The sequence below is a fragment of the Haliotis asinina genome, chromosome 1, assembly GCF_037392515.1.
Source record: "Haliotis asinina isolate JCU_RB_2024 chromosome 1, JCU_Hal_asi_v2, whole genome shotgun sequence".
Classification (NCBI taxonomy): Eukaryota; Metazoa; Mollusca; class Gastropoda; order Lepetellida; family Haliotidae; genus Haliotis; species Haliotis asinina.
The window spans coordinates 12,916,179-12,940,261 of NC_090280.1; the positions used below are offsets into that span (position 1 = coordinate 12,916,179).

Here is a 24,083-nt window from a genome sequence, read left to right on the forward strand (position 1 = left end):
ATAGCGAGCTGACATGAAATATCAAAGCACATGTCGGTGATGAAAGTAGGAGGTGTGTCATTGTTTACATATCGCCTATGTAACGACGATTTTCGTGTCTCGAAACTGCTTAAATAACGTTTTCCAACACTGAAAGTACAGATGGTCGTTGTTCTGGTGACGTACACCTTGCCATAGTATCGATGAAAATGCTATGAAAAACTTCTAACCACCCGTCCTCGGATTTTTCTATAGTAAATGTATGGCGCGTCTCCCTGCAGTGAACGCCGCCATGCGGCAGTGGTTGCCTGGGTCAGTGTCGGAGCGTTAGCGCAGGCGCATCAGACCCAGGGAACCAGGCTGCATGTAGATGTAATCTATCAGTTCTAAGCCGGGTCTTCTCTGGTTCACACAGACCGAATAAAGATGGGTGCAGTGCCAAACAACAAAAACAAATACGCAGTCAGTACAGTCAAACTTTAATACCATGCAAGTGCAAACACAATCAATTGGTTGTGCACATATCAAAATATCCATAGACTGGATCTCCATTTTACGAATATTCCAAAATGAGCAATGTCACACATCCACCACCATACGACCCGTGAAGGTCCCGGGGTAGAATAGGCTCATGTTGTTGGTCACTGGATTGTCTGGTCCAGACTCGACTGTTTACAGACCGCCGCCATATAGCTGGGATATTGCTGAGTGTGGCGTAAAACTAAACTCACTCACTCACTCCACCAACACACGGTGGGCGTTGTCCCTATGAAATATTCCTGAAATCCCACAGGGTTGTATAGTAATTGTGTCATGTATGATGTGCTAATGTATACTGGGTTTTGCCAAGGTTATGTGCCACATTACAATTAAAGTGAATAAATTAGAGTTAAAACAACTTTAGAAGAAGGAAAGAAAATCTTTAATATAAACAGCACCCGAATAGCAAAACGCACCTGTTCAGCACTTATGCACTCAGATATAGCAATCAAATGAGCCATATGAGTATATTAGCTATGCTCTGGAAATCTCACTTAGCATCGGAATCAATTGGTTGACTAAAAAATTAAAAGGAAATAAAATTATACAAAAGACTATAATGAATACATAATAAAAGTGACCAGCAAAACGTACTAGTATATAGTGTTCAGTGTTATGCAAGCATCTGATGCATGTTGCATAATGAGTGAAGAATCTAATACTAAAGTAGTGATGTTACTGAAAAGTATCTCTCTTTTTACACCACCACCAACAACAACAACAAAATTATGTCTTCTTTTTCAGATCAAACATTACACATAGCACGATTGTAGCAATAATTCTGTGAGCAATACCAGTGTTGACATAAGAATCAGTACAGAAAGGTGTGACTGAAAAAGAGGACATTCGATCATGTTTACAAATGATCACTGATAGGCAAGATCTCATGGTTCAGTTTGATCACAGAAAGCAAGATAAACCATAATTCGACTATTAAAAATATCCATTCTTTGTCAAATACATGGAGTGCTATTGGGCCTGGTCATGTGTTCATGTAGGTAGCATCTGAAACGAAACAGAAACTGGTGATGAATCGTGTCTGAATATATTTAGCAGGTAACAATTATTCTTATCCATTAGATTTCACTGTAAAGTTCAAATCATGATAAAGATGTAGCGTGAGGTAATCACAAGGCCACAAGAAATATATGATCATCGCTTCTTCCAGCTTCTTTTCGTAAACTAAAACATATTTTAAAACTGTTCAAGACAGGACTGCCAGTTGATGTGATTTCAACTTCTCATTCATTGTTAAAGACTCGCACAACATCTGAATAAAGAGACTGGTGATTACGAATTCTGATTATATATACTGTTCTGGAATAATTGATAGTTACGCCAATGGTGGCAAATTTACCTGTGGGTCAGACTGATCTGTTTGAAGATGATTGTCTTCCTTATCAAATTCGAACTTACCTTTACATTCTAGACAGAAAATAACTTCATTTTTCATGCCAAAGGAATTAACCATGTCTCTGGCATTTTAATCTTTTCCCAACCGACCCTATGCTCACTTAAAAGTCCATATATTGAAAACTATTTGATTGAGTTTAGTCAAATTTTGCAAGCATGTAGGTAGCAGTATATGCAATAGCGGTTTCATTTTTTAAATTGGGCCCTTTGGAAGGACTTCGTCCGAAAAACCGCTATTGTATATATTACTACACATGACAAGATTCAACGCCATATTTTGCACAATGTCCGCTTCTGACTCGACTATGTACAGACCATCACCATGAAAGGAGTTTTTGTTAAAATTTAATCTCATCATCATCAGTATACCATATTGTGATCGTGATAATTAGAACATTTACCTTTGCCAGTATTTCCATACATGGCTAATTTGATAGCTTCATAGTGTTGTTGATCTTTCCTTTCAAGACCTTCATACTCATTCGTTGAATCTGTTCCTACAAGAAAATAGCTTAGTCAACACAGAGGCTGGTTTAGGTTGACTGCAGAAATGAGTGAGTTCCAATTCTATCTGACAAAACTATTGGTTTACTGTCCCTCGGCAAATTGAACCTACCTGAACCAATTTTTCTACTGGTCAACACATAATATTTTGTGCATCTTTTATTTCCCCTGACCGAACACTTCACTGGAAACATTAAATAGTGAATCAACCAGACAGTGAATTATTGGATCGTGCCTTCACACATCACAACATACATATTTTGGGCAGTTTCAATGTCAGGCATTGTTTGAGGATATGAGAAAGGTACATCAAAAGTGTAAAGACAGAAGCATCATACATTCAGCTGGGTTGTGTTTTGCTAGGGGGCAAAGAGCAGTGCCATTTTCTTATGAGTACTTCTAAAGTGAGGGCACAAAAGTTCTGAGTGTTTTTAAATCATCAATGATATATTCTACAAGCATTACATCACACATTTTGGGCATGACTAATTCAATTGATAACTCTCAACTAGCTGCAAAAGCAGTCCAGTGAAAACAGGCTTCAGCATGGAAACCAGGGGTATACATAGTCCACATTGATGTACATGTGATATATATTGACACAGGCAGGACTGTATCCCTGTAAATGTGTGATATATGTGACCAACATATATCAGGCTCGCTAATATTAGTCTTTGTCAGGAAGAATACCTGTTGAGGCAGCAACTCCAGCATTTTCATAAGTCTTCAAATAGGTGTAAGTCTGTTTGTCATTCTCCCTGTCTTGTAGGCCACTGTATAGGTTGACATCTTTGTGAAAAAACACAATGAAAAAGGAGTAACAACTGAGGTAAAATGATATATGATATATGATATGACATTTGAAGGATAAATATAAATCATAATGTAAAACTGATCAAGATGAAAGAGACTGACTGTTTTACCATGTAAATGTTCCCTCTGCCACATGAATGTTATTGTGACAATGCTTTACCTCAACAAAAACTTGATACCATGTTTTATAGCAATATATTATGGTGTTTATTATGAGACGTACTGGCGAGATTTGAAATATGTGTGATCATATCATCTACTTCTACATCATGATACCTGCTTTGAATCAATTGTTGATACATTACTTACCTCCTGCTTCCACATGTTCCCTCTGAGTGGCATGGCCCTCAGGTCTATTAGAAAGATAAATGACGTTTGAATCATAAATATCTGGATGTACTGAACCCCAGTTGTTCTCTTATAATAATAAGCAGTAACATTAAACTAAAGGTGAAACACTTACCTATTCTGTAAAACTTTTGAGCCTGTTGATGGAATGAAGATAGCTTGTCAAGACAATACTTATTATATTATATATTGATATGTAATCCAGATATATTTTGTTTAAAAAATTTAAGATCAATTACCAGAAATAATCATACGGGACAATTATGGTGAGTTTTCTAATAGAATGCATTTGATTTCAGCTCCCCATTTGCGCAAAGTTAACACCCATATACAAATAGAGACATAGAGCAAATAGTCAACCAATTACAATAATAGAAGTGTACATGCCTGGTTTCAGGAGCACACATCTGAATCCTTTTCTATGCATGATGACAACAACAACAACAAGAACTGCCAGAACAAGCATCCCAACAGTAACCCCTGCAATCAGTCCGCCTTGTGGAGCAGTTAAACCACCTGCAGGAAGAAAATGATGGAGTAGTGTCACAACTTCCTATGTTAGTGTTGGCTTTACTATGGACTAGGCAATTCTCAAGGAGTTATATTAAAGATAAAACTAAATCAGGGACACCAGAAACAGAGCTTCACACACTGACCCAAATCTTAAGCATGATGAGCCAATGCTTTAACCATTAGGCTACCCTACCGTTTATTTAATGTTTGAAAATTGCGACAGGTCATTTCCACCCCTCATTCAAATTAACAAGAGAAAGTGCATAGCTAACTTTAAAAACAGTATTTTGTGAGTGCATATGTATTTAGGTTGTAAATGACATCAGGGATTAGATTTCCTACAGAAAGGGTGAGGTCCCAGTTGCATTGTTCCAGTTACATTCCACTGTGTCCCTTCACATTTCAGTTGCAGATTGAATTACAAATTTTGATGTTATGAATGTGACAGCACCAGGAAGTCAGTGTCAAGTCAAGATCACATCCACATCTGACAAGTTGGTGTGCAAACACTGAAGCAACAGGTTCAACCAGTACTTTTCAAAGTGATCTGCCTTTCATTTTTGACTGAGTGTTCCAGATCCATTCTAGTGACATTTCACAAAAGTTGAGCGTTGGAAAAAGCCACAGCGATGCTTACTAGTAACTTTCACCTCTTTTCCAGTCAGTCCTCGCACACTGTTTGTACCAAAACGTCTTCCATTGACGTTCTCTGCAGTCACTCTGACATAATAAACAGTCTGTGGCTGGAGACCTGTGATATTTGTCTGGTATTCCTCCAGTCCATTCTCTACATACTTTCCAGCTTCTTTCCAAGATGCATCATCTGTGCTGTATTCTACGATGAATGTTTGAGTATCACCACCATTAAAGCCTTTGATCCAAGACACTTGAAGGGAAGATGGACCAAGAGGAATGACTGTGACATTTGTTGGTGGACCTGGTGGACCTAAATATTTATTATTTATTTCATTTGTATGTGGGTGTCCAATATTCAGTTGAAAAAAATATTGTTTTCAAACTGTTTCAAATATACAGTTGCATTTGTGAAATTGGTGAGATGAGGTAAGCTGAAATGGTGTTAAAAGTCGTGCTTAAGAATATTTCGCATGTGAGTGTATGTGTGGTTGCTTGTACTAACCCTGACTTAAGCTGGTTAAGTAAGGGCACGAATAGCCTACTCAGGCACATTATACTCACTCCGGGCCGAGCAAGCTTGTTGTGCCTATTGATGTTAAGCGCAAGAAAGGGAACAAAGAGTATGATATTTTATCACGTCTTTTAGTATGATGTGACTGGGGTTCAAACCCACAATAAAAATGTGATTGCCAAATAGTCAGATCCTCCGACACTGCATCGTCCATTTTCCAAATATTGTCGTAAAATATGCACCATCCCAGAACAAGAAATGACAAAAACGATAAAAAGTAAAGCTTCCTTTTCTTAAACGTATGTCATTTATTTCAACATCACTTACTGTTCATAAAATCCAAACTATCAAAAGTCAAATGTCAAGGAAAAAACAAAGGTCACTAATCATACTGGGTACTCATGAATGGGTAAACAAATTTGCATAAACTGGTCACTTCCATAACTTGATTGCTGTACACTTTTTAAAACTAAGTGTTACTAGAAACAAAATTTCACATATGTTGTATCTGTATTGCGGTAACAACAAAACTTTGCCATTATACAACTTGAAAGCAAATCTTGTAATCTACCTTGCCATAATACTACCATATTTACAAGGAAATATCAAAAACATACTGGTGAAATGTTGCTATCCTGTGGAAGTGAAGAAGGGCAACCGTCAAAGTTATTCAACATACTATCTCCTACGAAGGAGATATTAAGACCCAGGTTGGACACACTATCTGCTGTGTAGGACTTCCGATCTCCTATGTAGGACTTATTATCTCCTACGCAGGACATTAAAAATTATGAAATAAATTAACTGTTTCTTCCTTCTTTCATTATTATCTCTTACATAGGACTTAATATCTCGTACGTAGGAGATACTAAGTTCTACATGGGAAACATAAAGTCCTATGTGGGAGATATTAAGTACTATGTAGGAGTCCTACGTAGGAAAAACTACATCCTACGGTTGATATACCATGACCTGCATAGGAGACATTAAGTCCTATGTAGGCGATACTATGTCATTATACTATCTCCTCCTAGCTTCTGTACTATTCTGTTACACAGTTACATTACAAAATACAATATAGATTAACTGTTTCTTCTTTCATTCATATTCAAAGAACAGACAATTCATAAGCACAGTGCAAATTCATCCAAATAGTAATCATGTCACCTGTTTACTTTGATATAGATTATCAAGAATTATAGGTCAATAAAAGTAAATAAGTATGAAAAGTAAATTAAAAGTAATTATTTAAAGTTCAGAAGAGGTCATGTCAGAAAAAAAACTTAAAACAGATCCATAGAACTGTCTTACCTGAGTAGCCCTGATAGAGTAAAGCGTCAAAGGTTAGCTGTAAACTGTCACTAGACAATCGTACCAATTTAAATCATGTTACAGAATAAAATGTTCATGATGCCATGTGCTTTTGGTGCTTGGATGACTATTCTGCCAATATAACTACTGGAGCCGTTGGACGATCATGGCCACTGTGTGCAATCCGAGCAAAAGATGATACCTTTTTGGAAATATGGTCATGTAGATTACACAGACATTCTTCACACCCACCAAATGTTAAAAAGGTAAAGGAAGAGTATTTCTTTTGCTTAGGTATTACTATATAATACGTCTGTCCACCTTTAATAGACACTGGGTGTACAGTTTTGATGTTATTGTGGTCATGTAGATTACATCCTGAAAAAAATTATTGCAAATAAACTACAAATGGGGCACATTTGATGAGAACAGGTTTTTCACAACAACAATCTGTTCCATCCAGTCACATGAAATCACCCATACCTGTTGCACCCGTATCCTGACGGATTGTCAAACCAATTGCCAGACATGAATCAGCGTCAGGGCAATGTGATCACCAGAAAGTTCTGGCAGTGCCCATCACTTCATTTACCTTTTCCAGAGATACATGTATGCACAAAGTATGAGGATCCAGAAGTGCAGACGTTGGTTCTCTGAGTTCCTTCATTACCTTAGGTACACTTTTCAGGCAATGTCGGGACTATATATACCGATCATGTATCAAAACTGTTACAGCCAGATTAAGATGAGATATGCTATGAGTTATCAAAACATGTAAATGATGATGGGCATGAAATGGGGTTATAACACAAAAGCAACAGTTCATAATAACAATGTCACAAACTCAAAGAAAATGCAATCATTCATGCTTGTTATGTAAACCTGAAATATTATCAAAACATGTTAGTGATAAAGGGCATGAAATAGAGGTCATGAATTCATAAAGAAAATGTCACAGGTTAAGATAAAATATGATCAAAACGTAAAATTTTACAAATTCTTACACATGAGCATTAATCAAGCAACAGCTACATTTGTACAAACTACAGCGTGAGTCAAAAAACATAAAATAACTCCCCAGAGATTTTAAACTTTTGCTAAGAAACTGGCTTCATCTATGTGTCTTAAGGTAATGATGAGAAGATAACTAATCGTTTGTGGTAGATCATGTGGTGACATGTTGGTTAATTGGATAAACTCTTTAGACAAGCTCACTGTTTGGACTGTTAGGTGAGTCATCAACAAGTAACTAATTAAAGTCCGGAAAAATGCGGCTAGCAAAGTGTCCAACTCCTATTACATGCTAAACTAGCGTCCAACAGAAACGCCAACAAATATTTGTTTCTGGTCCACATCAAAACTTAAGCTAAAAATGGTAACGTTAAATGTTTTATTGGAAAGTCAATTATTCAGCAAACGTTTTTCATGGATAACCGGAAGAAAAATGATGCAGCCCGGGATGTAAGATCACATGAATGACACTAAGGTGTCAATATCCAATATTTGATCACTTGTGCAGAATCGACTGGGAGCTTTTACAACTTTCTGGGCAGCACATATTGGTCAATGCAAGGTGTGCCCACCTCCACCTCTGATGCAGGCCAAAACCCGGCATTGAACTGAGTAGCTCACTAGCTCTTCTAACGTCTTGATTAGGGATCTGACGTCATTCCTGTAGCAGAGCTACTGCCAAGGCATTCCTCGTCTATGGCTGTTTTGGGCATTTCCAAATACAATGTACTAGTTATTCCCAAAGCTGCTCAGTTGGGGGCAGATCTTAAAGAGCTGGAACTTGCTTTCGTCACCAAAGTTCACTCTCTGCAGGTTTTGCTGCTGCAAGCGTGGCACAGTCCTGGTACATCTCAATCTGGCACATCAGTGTTGGCACGTCGACGACATGCCCTTGAAAGGTTAATTGCCAAAGAGGCCATGAATACGGAGTCGTCTAGTCACACTGTCTGCTGACTGAATGTAGAAAACTGTTGGCGGTTAATGGCATCACAGTGACTGATCGGTTCCTCAAGCACAACATCCGCAAGTACCAGTCTTCCTGTTGGGTAGACACCTTCAGTCTGTCACTCTTTTGGCCTTTCTCCAGTACTGCCAGTCAGTCATAGGCATGTGACAAGTCTTTGCAGCACTTCATGGTCCTAGCCACATGCTCTTGTGTCTGTTCCATCTGTAACATACTGATTGCCCTCTCCTTCTGCTCAGGCGTTAAACGAGGCATGTTCCTGGTTGTCAGTCACTCAAAAAATGTAGGATAATAAACCTGGTGAAGCAATTGTGAGGCTTTGAAGCTGTCTGTAACTTTCAAGGGAAGGACATGCCAAATTTGGAAACAGACATAATTGTAAATGTACTGGATTGAGGACATTGAATCAAATACATAATAAAGTTTGGGCCAGTGATTTAGCATTTAATGGTTCACAGGGGTCCTTGATTATATATTATGTCCACATGATATGTTCTGTATGTTCTCATATGTTAGTAACTTCGGTCAGTTTTCTGACCATGCTCCAATCTATGTTGAAATGTCAGCATGGTGTCCACAAAATGTTGAAATCAACACCTGTGGGCACCAGAGTAAAGATCAGACGGACACAAGAGCCATGTCTTCATAAAACACAGAATATCTACAGCAAAGCCATAAAATCACAGCAGTGAATGAACAACCAAATTGATTAACTCACTAACTCGATGACTAATATAATAGGACCATACCTTAAAGTAAAAGGATCAATGAAAGAACCTGTAAACACTGGTACTTACATGCTGGAGGTAAGAACCTTGCTCAACATTTCTAAATTTCTAATGTGGTCAATAATAGACATTCCATTGGATGCCTTCTAAGAACATTTATAAGGAGGTGACTTCTTCCGAGCAGGAGAAAATTTTTCAATCCACAGCTACTGACAGTGACATGATTTATGAGGAGCCTGACTCAGCTATACATATAACGGTTACTGTATCAAGAATCAAGAAAAAACACATGGACCAGACTCTTGCCTCTACTGTATAAAGTTTGTGCTTGTGTATAAATAGTGTGACTCAAACTATTGCAGTATCAGCCATATGTGTGTGTTTTTGTTTTGGGGGAATCTGTTTTAATTTTGTTTGCTTGTTGGTTTGTTTGTTTTTTTGTTTTCTGGTTTTGGTTTTGATTTTGTTTGTAACTTTTGTCATGGTAAGTGAAAATAATATTTTAACTGACACGCAATTTGGTCTCTGTTCGGACCTAATCACAGTTGACCATCATTTGCTCCTCGGGTTTAGACTAATGTTAGGTCTTCTATGCCATTTATAGTTAGTATATTAAGAATACGATCGGAGTATTTCAAAGTGAATTGTTATCACCTGTTGTCTTTTTGAAGTGTATTTTCAGGATATCCATCCACCACATGAATATAAGCAGCTGGGTCTATTTTCACCTGTGTATGCTGATTATCTTGTAATATTTTCTGGAAGCAACGATGCACTTGCTATAAACCTCAGGTATGTGGTTCTCGCAATTTAAATAATATTGAAATACTACATTTCGATGTTTCTATCAAGCTACTTAGTGTAAAACATACAACCTGCACTACCCTCTTAAATGCAAAAGATTTGATGGGATATTGGTTAAAACTGTTGGGAACTGATGTACCTGTATTCTAACAGGTTGCTGTGAATAGTTTAATAATGATGCGGAATTGCGTTCTGTAAAATCACTTGGATTATGAGAATAAATCAAGTTTGACAGTGGTTTTGCTAAAATACGGAACGGAATTATGGCATGAAAAACTGTATATTAAGCCATATGGCATCAATCTGTTCTTAAATCAATCTTGTTATATCGTGTAAAGAATGTTAAACAGTTGTGTAATCTTGGTAAATAACTCTTTAATACATGCAACATAAAAATAAATTGTATCTAACATTGTGTGCATTCTCACACTACCATAATCATCAAATCCAGTCTTCTATATCCACGTATTAATTTATAGTATCATGAACGGCTTCCTAAACCCCTCAGTACACCTCTAAGCCCACATTACTCTAGGCGTTTGTGTTAACTTACAACAGGATCATGTTATACATCATTTCAATATAATCTGTACATTGTTATGAATAAATATCATAATTCAAGTACATGTATTATAGAATTAAAAAAAGTAACACGATACTGATTTATTGTGATGTATACACTTGTAGTTGAATCTCTCCAAATATTTATGAAGATGGGCATACTTATATTTGTTTTGAAAGCAAACGAGGTTCAGAAGATTGACAATGGGCGTGACTCCACAAAACAGGTTGTCCAATGATGTAACAGCGCATAAGTTTGTTTTACACTTGTCACAGGACAAGTTTACCTGGACATGCATTCGACCAGAGGCTGTTACTTTTGAGGTTGAAAGAGATGTTCATATATTTAGTGTTGTCTGATTGAATGATTATACGCATCAATTCCGTAACTGATATATTCTCCTCCTTTTATTGACGATGGATCTGATACACGTGTTCATTACACAGGATAAGATAATTACAGAGATCAAATACAAACGTTTCTTACACATGCTTATGTAAATTGCATTGAAAAATCACATTTCAAATAAGCATGAAACAGCTTGAACAAAATACCCCAGTTACCTTTGTATGGTTTATGTGTACTATATATGTATATTATGAGTAGATGCAAGAGTTATCACTTCATATTCGATTATGTATTATTGTCAACTTTCAAAATCAATAGTCGCAAATGAATTAGGTCTAAATTAGTAACTTGGTTTATTTCAAATCTACATGAACATGTGTGTAATACAGTATTGCTATTCATCTCTACAATTCATTATATGAACTATTACAACGAATGAATGAATGATTTAATTTAGAAGAAGGTTTCGTAACCTTGTCACCGTTAATTCAATCAATGTGCAAACATAGTATCTTAGTATTCACTCCCAATGACGAGTAACAAACACGTACCTCCTGTAACAACATCCCATAATCCCTTTTCTCGCAGACATGTGTTCATTTGCCTGTATAAGCCCCCGACATTGCAAGCAATTGTTATCAAAACACATTAATAGTTTTCTGATTAAAACAGAAGGTAATCTCTCTAGTAAGAAAGGCTAATCTTTGATCATTACTGCTAAATTGATTGAAATTGAAATTAAAGGTAATGTACGAATATAAAATGTAAAACCCCCAATACGCGGCTCTCGCTGAATGAGAGGTGCTTTCATAACCCCCAATATGCGGCTCTCGCTGAATAAGAGGTGCTTTTTATTACCCCCAATACGCGGCTCTCGCTGTGAGAAGCTAATTAATTTGCCGGATATATGCGGCTCTCGGCCTTAATGAGTTAAATCAGGCTATTCTTATGCCATCATTGATACGGATATCAAAAAGAGGCAGTGAGAAGAGCAGTGTCAGGTCAGTCCATTTTAACACCAAACTCAGTGGCTGGATCAAGTACAATCGACACCCTTCATCATTTGACATAGCATCTGTTTTGTGCGTCTCAAACTGTAATTGACACTGATGTCATATTAATCTGTGGAGAGCGAAATCTTTCGTAGGCATATTTACATCCTGGTATACGAGGATTATGTTTCCTTCAGAGCTGTATAAGGGAGTTAAATAACACTTTCGCCTGTATCGCTGCCTAGATTCTAGATACATGATTATCAGAACATAATCCAAATAGACTTGTTATGAAAAATAATATGTTTCACAGATATAGATTGAAATGCAACAGAGAGGGTTTGGGTGATCTTGGCACAGTCAGGATGATAAAGCTCATCATCAGCTCAGGGTCCTTGCCCCTTCTACACACAGTGAATGGTACTTCTCCCAGGAAACACTGCCTGGTCGAGGCACCCGTGGCGAGCCACCTCCTCGTGGTGGGTGCTGGTAACGCTAAGAGCTCGCCGACACCCCCGTAGTGGACCCAGGGGGATATTTGGTCCACCAACCCGTTTGCCGTGGGTTGCGGCCCTGTGTCGGTGGAGGAGGGGATCCTGGTGGCTGAGGACATGGGAGCAATGAATAGCGTTACTGTGCCCAACACGCCACTTTGGCCCTAACTTCACCTAGACGGGTGGTAGAATGGGCTCGATTCTATCAATCGGCTGGTCACGCCGAGCCCTGTGGTATGTAATTTTGTTATATCTTGACTCGGCACCTTCATTCTGAATACTCAGAACGTTCATGAATTTGTTTTATGTTCTTGCCTAGAGCTTATTCCCAGAAGGCGGAGGCTCATGGGCCAATCTGGTTGATCCTTTGGATTAACTGGAGTGTATCATTTCTGTAACCCTTTGGTGTCAGTTTGCTGGAACTCCGCTTACGCATGACATCGCCCTTGTAGGCGCTCCATGGTGGGCAGGGAACAGATTTGATGAACCATTCTACTATTCATTATGAGTGAGCAAAATCCAAAAAAAACCAAACGGCAACTTTCAGAATCTGATTCTGAGCTTGACTCTGATGAAGATGACGTTGTGACGAAATTGTTATATTCTGAGAGGGATACTTGGCCACGCTTTCTTGTTTTGGAAGCAAAGGGTGAACGAACCCTTGCTTCCTATTCCCCATTTCTGTTAGAAAAGGGCCTACAAGGTAAAGCTGGTGAGTCGAAGAATGTTTCCAAATTACGGTCTGGGGGTCTTCTGTTTGAATGTGTCAGGAAGTCACAGGCCATTAATCTCATGACGTCAACCAAATTAGCTGACATTCCAATTACATGTTCAGCACACAAGACACTTAACTTTTCCAAAGGACTAATCCGTGACAGAGACCGAAGTCTCGGTGACATTTCTGTTGAAGACATTGTCTCTCAACTCAGAAGTCAAGGTGTCATTGAGGCAAAAAGATTCACATACCGTAAAGATGACCGTGTATTCCCGTCCAATACATATCTTTTGACCTTTGACACCCCAGTTCTGCCTCCTTCTATTAAGGTTGGATGTTTCTCTATGACTATAGATCTGTTTATCCCACGCCCTACTCGTTGTTTTAACTGTCAGAAGTTCGGCCATGGGCAAAATTCTTGTAGGAATAAGCTAGCTTGCTTTAGATGCGGAGAACCTGACCATCATGGGAAAACATGTACCAACACCATCAAGTGTTTAAATTGCAAAGGAGACCATATGACATCTTCTAAAGACTGTCCTCTTTGGAAATATGAGGCCACTGTGCAGAGATTAAAACGTGAAGACCGACTGAGTTACTCTGATGCCAGAACACAAGCCAGACTTCTTGCACCTATTTCAGAAAGTCCATCATATGCTTCAGTAGCTAAAAAGGTCACGGTGTCTATACCCTGTCAGACAGATCTTTCCTGGGTACATTCCGACCATCCCAAATCCTTTTCAGATCAATTACAAAATACCGTAAGTTCCAAACCGGTCACAGATCCATCACCAAAAACAGAAAGGAACATCTTCTACACAGACAGACTCAAATCAAATCAAATCGTCCAAATCTACCAAAGTGGATACAAAGAAAAAACATATTCAGTCTGACAGATTGCCAAAAGCACTAAAAGATACAGTGCAATTTCATAATAAATATGGATTGCTCGAAGATATGGATACTGAAGTATCCACCCGTGTGAGCGCTGGTGGCCATTCAAATGGTCACTCGCCCAAAAAGAAAGGTAGAGCAGTATCTCCTGTTACTGCTCCTTAGATACCTATCCCTCCATGAGCCATTCAGCTAATCTAGTACAATGGAATTGCAGAGGACTTAAACATAACTTTCATGTTGTACAGTTGTTAGTGCAAGACCTTAAACCGTCAGCACTATGTCTCCAAGAGACGTATCTCAAACATACTGGTACATTTGATTTAAGGCAGTACACTTGTTATCACTGTTTTTCTCCACCAGGTGATAAAGCGACTGGAGGTTCAACTATATTAGTAAGACGTAACATCATTCACAGCGATGTTCATTTGAATACCAATCTCCAAGCCATAGCTGTTCGCCTCAGCCTGCACATTGCGTTTACTCTGTGCTCTTTGTACATTCCACCTTCATCTGTTCTCCGACAAACTGATCTCCAAAATCTCTATGATCAATTACCAAAGCCCTGTATCATCATGGGCGATTTGAACGGGCACAACCCTCTATGGGGAAGTACAAGCACAAACCATAAAGGTCAGATTATTGAGGATTTTATATTTGATAATAGCTTGTGTGTTTTTAATGACGAATCAAACACCTATTTACATCCTGGAACAGGAACCTATTCTGTACTTGATCTGTCCCTCGTTGATTCGAACGTTTACAACGAATTTGACTGGACTGTTCATGATGACCTTTGCGGAAGTGACCACTTCCCAACTGTCCTAAAAGCTATCAAACCCGATGATGATCCCCCTTTATCACGGTGGAATTTTAATAAAGCCAATTGGCCTTTATATGAAATGCTGTGTATGGAAAAATTAATACCGGTAAACTTTTAAACGTTTTCAGCTGAGTTAAATGAAATCGCTGACCAATCAATTCCGAAATTCCACACCTTCGTAAACCATGGTTCAACAATGAATGTAAACAAGCAAGAAAGTGTAGGAAGAAAGCAGAAAAATACTTTCGCAGACATCCTACCGTTCACAACTTAAATACTTTTAAAATTACGAGTGCCAAAGCACGACGAACTTATAAACAAAACAAGCGCCAGTCTTGGAGGAAATATGTTTCCAATATTAATTCGCGCACACCCATGTCTAAGGTGTGGAATATGGTCCAAAGAATAAAAGGCAAAGGTTCCAAATCCTCTGTTAAACATCTCAAAGAAGGTGATAAATTGATAACTGGTAAGGGTGACATTGCCAATAAAATTGGTGAAACTCTTTCCAGAAATTCATCATCATCAAATTATATACCTGAATTTCAGAAATATAAAAATCGACAAGAAAAACAAAGAATTAACTTTGACTCTAATAACGGTGAAGATTATAATGAAGTATTTTCATTACATGAGCTACGTACTGCTCTCGAGCAATCTCATGATACTGCAGCTGGTGATGACAACATTCATTACCAGTTACTGAAACGTTTACCTGAGACATGTCTTTTGACACTTTTGGAAATATTTGACCGTATTTGGATTTCAGGAAATTTTCCTCAGTCGTGGCACAATGCCATTGTAATCCCCATACCAAAGCCTGGCCGGCATCATACAGATCCCTCAAACTACCGCCCTATATCGTTAACCAGTTGCGTTTGTAAAACCATGGAACGAATGGTAAACCATAGATTAGTCTGGTATTTGGAAACGAATAATCTTATCACAGATATTCAATGTGGTTTCCGGAAAAACCGAAGTACTATTGATCATTTAGTACGATTAGAATCCTATGTTAAGAATGCTATTGTAAATAAACAAAACGTTGTATCAATTTTCTTCGATCTGGAGAAAGTATATGATACCACTTAGAAGTATGGCATTTTAAAGGATTTATACGATTTCGGTTTGAGAGGTCGTTTGCCTCATTTTATCTCACAATTTTTAAAAGACCGGCAATTTCAAGTCCGAGTGGGATCATCCCTGTCTGACCATTATAATCAGGATCAGGGTGTTCCACAAGGCAGTATTTTGTCTGTAACACTCTTTAGTATCAAGATTAACAGTTTATCCAAGGTTTTAAATGATTCAATCGATGGATCACTTTTTGTGGATGATTTTAATATTTCTTGTCGTGGAAAAAATATGCATACTATTGAACGGCAACTGCAGTTGTGCTTAAGCAAAATTAACAAATGGTGTCTTGAAAACGGCTTTAAATTTTCTAAATCGAAAACCAAGTGTATACATTTCTGTAGAAAATACAAACCGCATAAAGATCAAGAATTGTTTTTAAATAACACTCCCATCAAAGTCGTTAAGGAGGCAAAGTTCTTGGGTTTGATTTTCGACTCACATTTAACGTTTCTCCCCCATATCAAATCTTTAAACAATAAATGCCTGAAGGCGCTGGATTTATGAAAAGTAGTTTCTAATTCAAAGTGGGGAGGTGATCAAGCTACCCTCCTACACTTATATCGATCACTTGTCCGCTCAAAACTTGACTATGGTTCCATCGTGTATGGTGGAGCCTGCAGAAGCAACCTGAAACTATTAGATTCAGTCCATCACCAAGGTCTAAGACTTTGTCTTGGGTCCTTCAGAACTTCACCTATCGACAGTCTCTACGTTGAAGCAGACGAACCATCTCTTACCAAACGCCGTATAAAATTATCCTTACAATATATTACAAAGTTATATTCTAATGAGTCTAATCCTGCATTTCACTGTGTCTTTAATTCAACTTATGAAGATTTATATAACAAGAAATCATCTCTTGTTCCACCTCTTGGGCTGAGAATTAAGCCTTTCATTACTGCTGCCGGCATTGAGCTAGATAATATAGCTCCTTCCCGTCTTCTTTCTTCTCCTCCTTGGCAGTTAGTTAGACCACAAGTTGACCTAACGTTAACATCATTTAAAAAATCAGAAACCAATGACTTACAATATAAACAAGAATACCATCAATTAAAAAACAAATATAACAATTACAAATCCTCATTTACAGATGGATCCAAGGACGGTGGCGCAGTAGCTTGTGCCACGGTCATTGGATCCAGAACAATATCTTCTAGAATATCATATAACAGCTCTATTTTTACTGCAGAGGCTAACGCCATATTAACAGCTCTCAAATATATTCAAAGACACCCTAAACATAAACAATACATAATTTTTTCTGACTCTCTTTCGTGCCTTCAGGCTATTAAAAACCTATTATGTAAACATCCACTTTTAATTGAAATTCTTGAATTGTATAATTATCTTGCTACTGGTCAATACGACATCGTCTTCTGTTGGTTACCCAGCAATGTTGGGATCTCTGGTAACAATTTGGCTGACCTTGCTGCTAAAGCAGCACTCAACAAATCTGTGACACCACTTCTTATTCCCTATACTGATTATAAAGCTACCATTAGATCTTACATCCGTGATCTGATGCAAAAGAAGTGGGATACCCAAGTAGATATCAATAAATTACATGAAATAAAACCATATGTTGGTTACACCTACGTGGGTTGTCAGTCCAGATTTGCAGAGGTCATTATACGGCGATGTCGTATTGGCCACACCAGGTATGCGCATGAATATCTTTTGAAAGGTGAGGCTCCTCCGTTCTGTATCCCTTGTGATGAGATAGTCACGGTCAAGCATGTCTTGCTTGACTGTGTTGAATATTCCATCACAAGGGACAATTATTTCAAGTAAAAAACTATAAAGGACCTTTTTAGTAACGTAAGTTCTCATTTAATTATTGCATTTTTAAAAGAATTGGATTTATTGACTGACATGTAAATAAATATTTTTTATGATTCGAAGTTGAATTAGTAACTGAGATTGTTAGTGGCTGTATCCTCGAGGGGGGTTGAAGTACCGTAAAATTATTGTCCTCCTGAGAGGGTACGTAAGTCCAAAAACATTTGAAGTCAAATTTAGTCTTCCATTTCTTTTTAGCCGTAGTATTTCTGTCATTTTAATTTGTGGCTAATCTTGCATACAATCGCCAGCAGCTGAGGGGATGGTGTAAACCCAGTTAGGGACCATGCAGGTAGCAGAAGTACTGTAAGTCCCCATGGTCCCTAGTATGGTGATCTACCTTCAGCTGTTGGCAGTCTATAGCCTGTTTTTATATTGTATTGTCTGAATAGTGATATTGGTTTTAATTTTTTTTGACGCTAGTTTTAATTCTTATTGTGATATTCTAGTTGTTTTACTGTCCTTCGTTGACAGGTTTTTACCATATACATAAATTCCTTCTTCCAAGAATCTTTTCGTCACGATATGGCGGCAATATTGCCGATGTGACGTTAAATATTAACTCACTCACTCACTCACTCACTGCCTGGTCGAACCCACCAAGAACTTTCCGGAGAACACTCTCACCTACATTTCTACCTTAATCTGTGAAACATAATAAAAACATGTGCATTTATATTGCGCCAAACTCCATTCACGAGGTGAATGCTCATAGTGTCAAAAGTCAAAGCAGGCATATTATTACCCTTGATAACCCAGGCTGCCTGTTTGGCGCTAAAAGGTTTTAGTCTAACATACATGACTAATCCCATCGGGTAGCCATTTTCTGCTGAGTGAACACAGGCAATTTTGAACAAACACACTCCCCTAAGGTAACACCTCATTCGCCATATGCTTCGTTTTTGTGCAGGACTGAAGTCCTACAAACTCTCAGGAGTCAGGCTATCCATCAACCATCACTTTATGAAGGCCCTTGGGCAAGCTCATGACACCGCTTCAGGGCCCGATAATATGCATTATCAGCTGCTTAAACATTTACCTGAATCATCTTTAGAAACATTATTGACTATCTTTGACAATATATGGACTTCTGGCCATTTCCCATCATCATGGAGAAATGCTATTGTCATTCCTATCCCTAAACCTGGCCGGGATCATACAGATCCTTCTAACTACCGACCAATATCACTTACTAGCTGTGTTTGCAAGACTCTTGAACGCATCATTAATAACCGTTTAGTTTGGTACCTGGAAACCAACAACCTCATCACTAACATTCAGTGTGGTTTTCGCAAAAACCGAAGTACCATCGATCATTTGGTACGGTTGGAATCTTTTATTAAAATTCCATTTTGAATAAACAGCATGCTGTATCAATTTTTTTCGACCTTGAAAAGGCATATGATACGACATGGAAGTATGGCATTCTAAAAGATCTCCATGACTTCGGTTTGAGGGGCCGTTTACCCCAATTTATATCTCTGTTTTTAGAAGACAGACAATTTCAAGTAAGAGTAGGCTGTACCCTGTCTGACCATTACAATCAGGATCAGGGCGTCCCACAAGGAAGTATTTTGTCTGTTACCTTGTTCAGCATTAAAATCAATAGTTTATCAAAAGTCTTAAATGATTCAATCGATGGATCACTCTTTGTGGATGATTTTAACATTTCTTGTCGCGGTAAAAACATGCATACTATTGAAAGGCAGTTGCAGTTATGTTTGAATAAGATTCATAAATGGTGTCTTGAAAATGGTTTCAAATTCTCAAAAGCCAAGACCAACTGCATTCATTTTTGCAGGAAGAATAAACCACATAAGGATCCAGATCTATTATTGGATGGATCTCCTATCAAAGTTGTGAAAGAGGCCAAATTTCTTGGCGTTGTCTTTGATCAACACCTGACCTTCCTTCCGCACATAAAACAGTTAAAGACTAAATGCATGAAGGCAATGGATTTATTAAAAGTAGTCTCAAATAGCAACTGGGGAGGGGATCAGAAGACCCTTCTCCAACTGTACAGATCCCTCATCCGATCAAAACTTGATTACGGCTCCATTGTATATGGTGGAGCATGCAAAAGCAACCTCAAACTATTAGATTCGGTGCATCATAAAGGTCTAAGACTTTGTCTTGGATCATTTAGAACTTCTCCTATTGACAGTCTTTACGTCGAGGCCGATGAGACATCTCTTACTCAACGACGTATAAAACTCTCCTTACAATATATGACAATACTATATTCTCTTACACAACGCAGTATTAAATTATCTTTACAATACATTACAAAATTACACTCTAACAAATCTAATCCTGCATATAGCTGTGTTTTCAATCCTCTATATGAGGATTTATACAATAAGAAATCTTCTCTTGTTCCGCCTCTTGGTATAAGAATTAGACCTTTTTTATCTGCTACCGGCATTGAGCTGGGAAGTATAGCTCCTTCCCGTCTTCTTTCTTCTCCTCCTTGGCAGTTGGTTAGGCCACAAGTTGACCTAACATTAACTATGCTTAAAAAATCAGAAACTAATGATTTACACTATAAGCAGGAATATAATCAATTAAAAAGTAAATATAGCAGTTACAAGTCCTTATTTACAGATGGATCCAAGGACGGTGGCGCATTTGCTTGTGCCACTGTCATTGGATCCAGAACAATATCTTCTCGATTACCTGATAACAGCTCCATTTTCACTGCAGAAGCAAACGCAATATTAACGGCTCTTCAATATTTTCAAAGACATCCTAATCATGTACAGTATATAATTTTTCCGACTCTCTTTCTTGCCTTCAGGCTATTAAAAATTTGTCTTGTAAACATCCACTTTTAATTGACATAATTGAATTGTATAATGATCTTGCAACTGGCCAGTGCGACATTGTCTTTTGTTGGTTACCCAGCCATGTAGGTATTTCTGGGAATGCAATGGCCGATCTTGCTGCTAAGGCTGCACTCAACAAATCTGTGACACCACGTCTTATTCCATACAGTGACTATAAAGCTAGCATTAGACTTACATTCGTGATCTGATGCAAAAGAAGTGGGACACCCAAGTGGGAATAAATAAATTACATGCCATAAAACCTTATATTGGTTACACTCACTTGGGCTGTCAGTCCAGATTTGAAGAGGTCATTATGGACCGAAGAGAACCACGGTCAAGCATATCCTGCTTGACTGTGTTGAATTCTCCATCATAAGGGATAACTATTTCAATGTCAAAACAATGAAGGATCTTTTCAGCACAGTTAGTACTCATTTAATTCTTGGATTTTTAAAAGAAATTGATTTTCTTATTGAATTTTAATTGATATGTTCTGTAGATAGTTGTATTTTAATGATTGGTAGTTTAAATTAGTAACTTAGATTGTTAGTGGCTGTACCCTCAAAGGGGGTTGAAGTATTGTAAAATTATTGTCCTCCTGAGAGGGTACGTAAGTCCAATACTCTCATAGTCAATTTAAATCTACTACTAGTTTTTAATCGTAGAATATGTGTTGTTTTAAGTAATGGCTAAATTTCAGAATAATCGCCAATAGCTGAGGGGATGGTGTAAATCCAGCTAGGGTCCATGCAGGTAGCAGAAGTAATGTAAGTCCCCATTGACCTTAGTATGGTGATCTACCTTCAGTTGTTGGCGATCTATAGCCCCGGTTTTTTGTTGTATTGTCTTCTCTAATTCCAGTGTTTTAACTTTCAATGCTAGTTTTATGTTCTGTGATACCCTAGTGTTTTTACTGTCCTTCGCTGACAGGTTTTACTTTTTCTCTTTTCTCATCTTAACATTACTATAACTTATATTGTTCTCGTCACGATATGGCTGCAATATTGCCGATGTGACGTTAAATGTTAACTCACTCACTCACTTTATGAAGACTATATGAGTAGTATATACAATGACAGTTCTGGACCACTTTCAAGAAATGTCTCTACAAAGCCTTATTTAGTAAATAAGGCTTTGGTTGGGGCCTTAGATCTTGCTACTATTACCCCTATTACAAAAAGGTTGGGTGTCTATGAAACAGTTTACCGTGTATTGGTTGGAGGTAACACTGTGCCGTACGGTACGATCAATAATTCTGCTCTTACAAACCCCCTACCCGGCCCATCCCTCAAGTAGTATAAGTTAGGTTCGTCGGCTTTCATATCCACTTTATCTATGTTGTAAGTTTTGACTGACCATATAGGATCGGTGGCCCGCTTACGGCTATCACCCTCGTGTTCCCCCGGCTGGTATAGATACCTCACACTATAAAAAGTTGGCGGCCTATGTCATGTTTATATCGATGAAACAGTTTAACGTGAACCGCGTACAATCTCTTTGGTGTTCATAATAAAGGCTTGCTGGGCTTTTTGTATCCCCTGTTCTATGTACTTTTTTTTCTCGTCCTCGCTGATAGCAGACTTACGAGACTTGGATCGAATATCTTGTTTCATTCCGTTATATTTTTTGAGTTCAGAGAGGATTGAACGAAACTCCTCTTCTGAGATCTTACTATCAGAGAGTGCCGTGGAAATACGCTCACTCACTGTGTTCAGCTTTGCTTCGGCCAGAACCCTGATCTCGTCGTGTTTCAATGCCTTACGATTAAGTCTGCGTGATACTAACTTAAGCGCCAACCCTGCCAACCCTGCCACCCCAGCTGTTATTTCAATACCTAGCACTATAGGTGCAGCCACGATGGTAGCTAATAATCCAACGCCTGCCGCCCCTAGTCCCATGCTGGTTGCCATAAGGGTAGTGTCAGCCCCGTCCACGATATTGAAAGCTCTATTGTACTTTTTACATAGTGCTTTCCGCGTGTCACGGTCTTGTTCTAGTTGACGTTTCACATCACATAACTGCCTCAAGCGGAACCCATCTACGGTTTCCAGCGTCTTCGCTACTTCCTCTACGACTGGGTACAGACCCATCCTATAATATATATTTTGAAAGATATTTTAATTGGGTTTCAGTTAATACTCTATTAATGTATTTGAAGTCTACAAGATCTAGACTACTACTCAGGGCAATAGGTGAGAGGTCAATAGACTTTCCTGTTGTAATAAAAAACCCACTGAGGCTTATTAAGCGGTTTATAGGACCCGTGGGGGTATCCTGTTGTATAACAATACGACAATATTGGTCTAGGTGTTCTTTATACCAGTGTATTGACACCCCGGGTAAAATTTGGTGTACTCTTGAGGTGTTTTCATTGTCTAAAACCCAAAAGAAGACTTCTATGATGAGTGTGAAAGGGGAGTATATATCAAGAGTTATGTTTAAAGAATACTTGATAAATACTAATTTATTTTTTACTACAGACCTTAACCTATTTTTTTCGGTATTAGTAGTTCCTATGAAAACCCCTTCCAGAATGAAATCCCCGATCCAGACACCGTTGTTCCTAATCTTAGAGATAAACTCATTTTCGTCTATTATGATATAAGGTGAGGCGAGTGTTAAGTTGATCAGCCATTTGGGCTCTTTTAAATCTGATAACGGCACCAGTCTGTACACGTTGTCTTTGAAGTGCAGGATGTATAATTCATCTTCCTCACCAGGCTGATCGAATCCCTCCGTATCTCCTAGGTCGTTAAGCGTAGTGTTGGGACGATGATTGGCCATTATTATACTATTACGATATAATTTCCAACTGGTTTTTTGATAATAATTCAGGGGTGAACTTCATACCCATGAAGTGTATGTTGTCAGGCAGGAAGATCTTGGTTAGTGATATCTTGTTTTCCACGATCACGTTGACCCCCTCCATACTGGTGTCGGCTCCAACACCCACCCGCACGTAAACGTTGCAAACTTGATACTGGTGTCGTTTCACCCACCCGAGTTTGATCCCCTTCACGATCTCGACATCATTCACCGATGGTTCCCCTAGGTAGACTTTGATGATCAGTGTTGAGTTTGCCGGTAGACTCTCTAGTATCTTGACCACGCTTTCGAATTCAGACACCAACTGCAATGTCACGTTTTGTATGGCCGGTTTACTCGATAGCATGTGGGCTGCCATAGTGTTGACTGGGCTGACGACTACGCTACGTCTCTGAGTTGGGACATAAGCCACAAGCAGGGTTCCATTGTTCACGACTTTATTTAGGTGGTTGTCTTTGTTATCCGTAAACACGTAAGGGGAGACGAGTCTAATATTGAGAAGCCAGTCGTCGTTATCGGGTAACAACACCCACTTGCTATCTTCAGTGAA

At 38.4% G+C, this 24,083-nt stretch overlaps 1 protein-coding gene across 1 annotated transcript in view; it reads right to left on the bottom strand.

Moving 5' to 3' along the window:
- Positions 1 to 1,293: 1,293 nt before the first annotated feature.
- LOC137292047 (uncharacterized) overlaps positions 1,294 to 24,083 on the bottom strand; it is a 42,833-nt gene continuing 20,043 nt past the window's right edge. The window contains exons 3-9 of the mRNA XM_067823624.1: positions 6,569 to 6,578; positions 5,937 to 6,026; positions 3,713 to 3,734; positions 3,559 to 3,602; positions 3,127 to 3,225; positions 2,334 to 2,429; positions 1,294 to 1,524 (exon numbers count right to left, since the gene is read on the bottom strand). Coding sequence (XP_067679725.1) covers positions 1,502 to 1,524; positions 2,334 to 2,429; positions 3,127 to 3,225; positions 3,559 to 3,602; positions 3,713 to 3,734; positions 5,937 to 6,026; positions 6,569 to 6,578 — 384 coding nt within the window. The 3' untranslated portion in view covers positions 1,294 to 1,501. The remainder of the gene's footprint in view (positions 1,525 to 2,333; positions 2,430 to 3,126; positions 3,226 to 3,558; positions 3,603 to 3,712; positions 3,735 to 5,936; positions 6,027 to 6,568; positions 6,579 to 24,083) is intronic.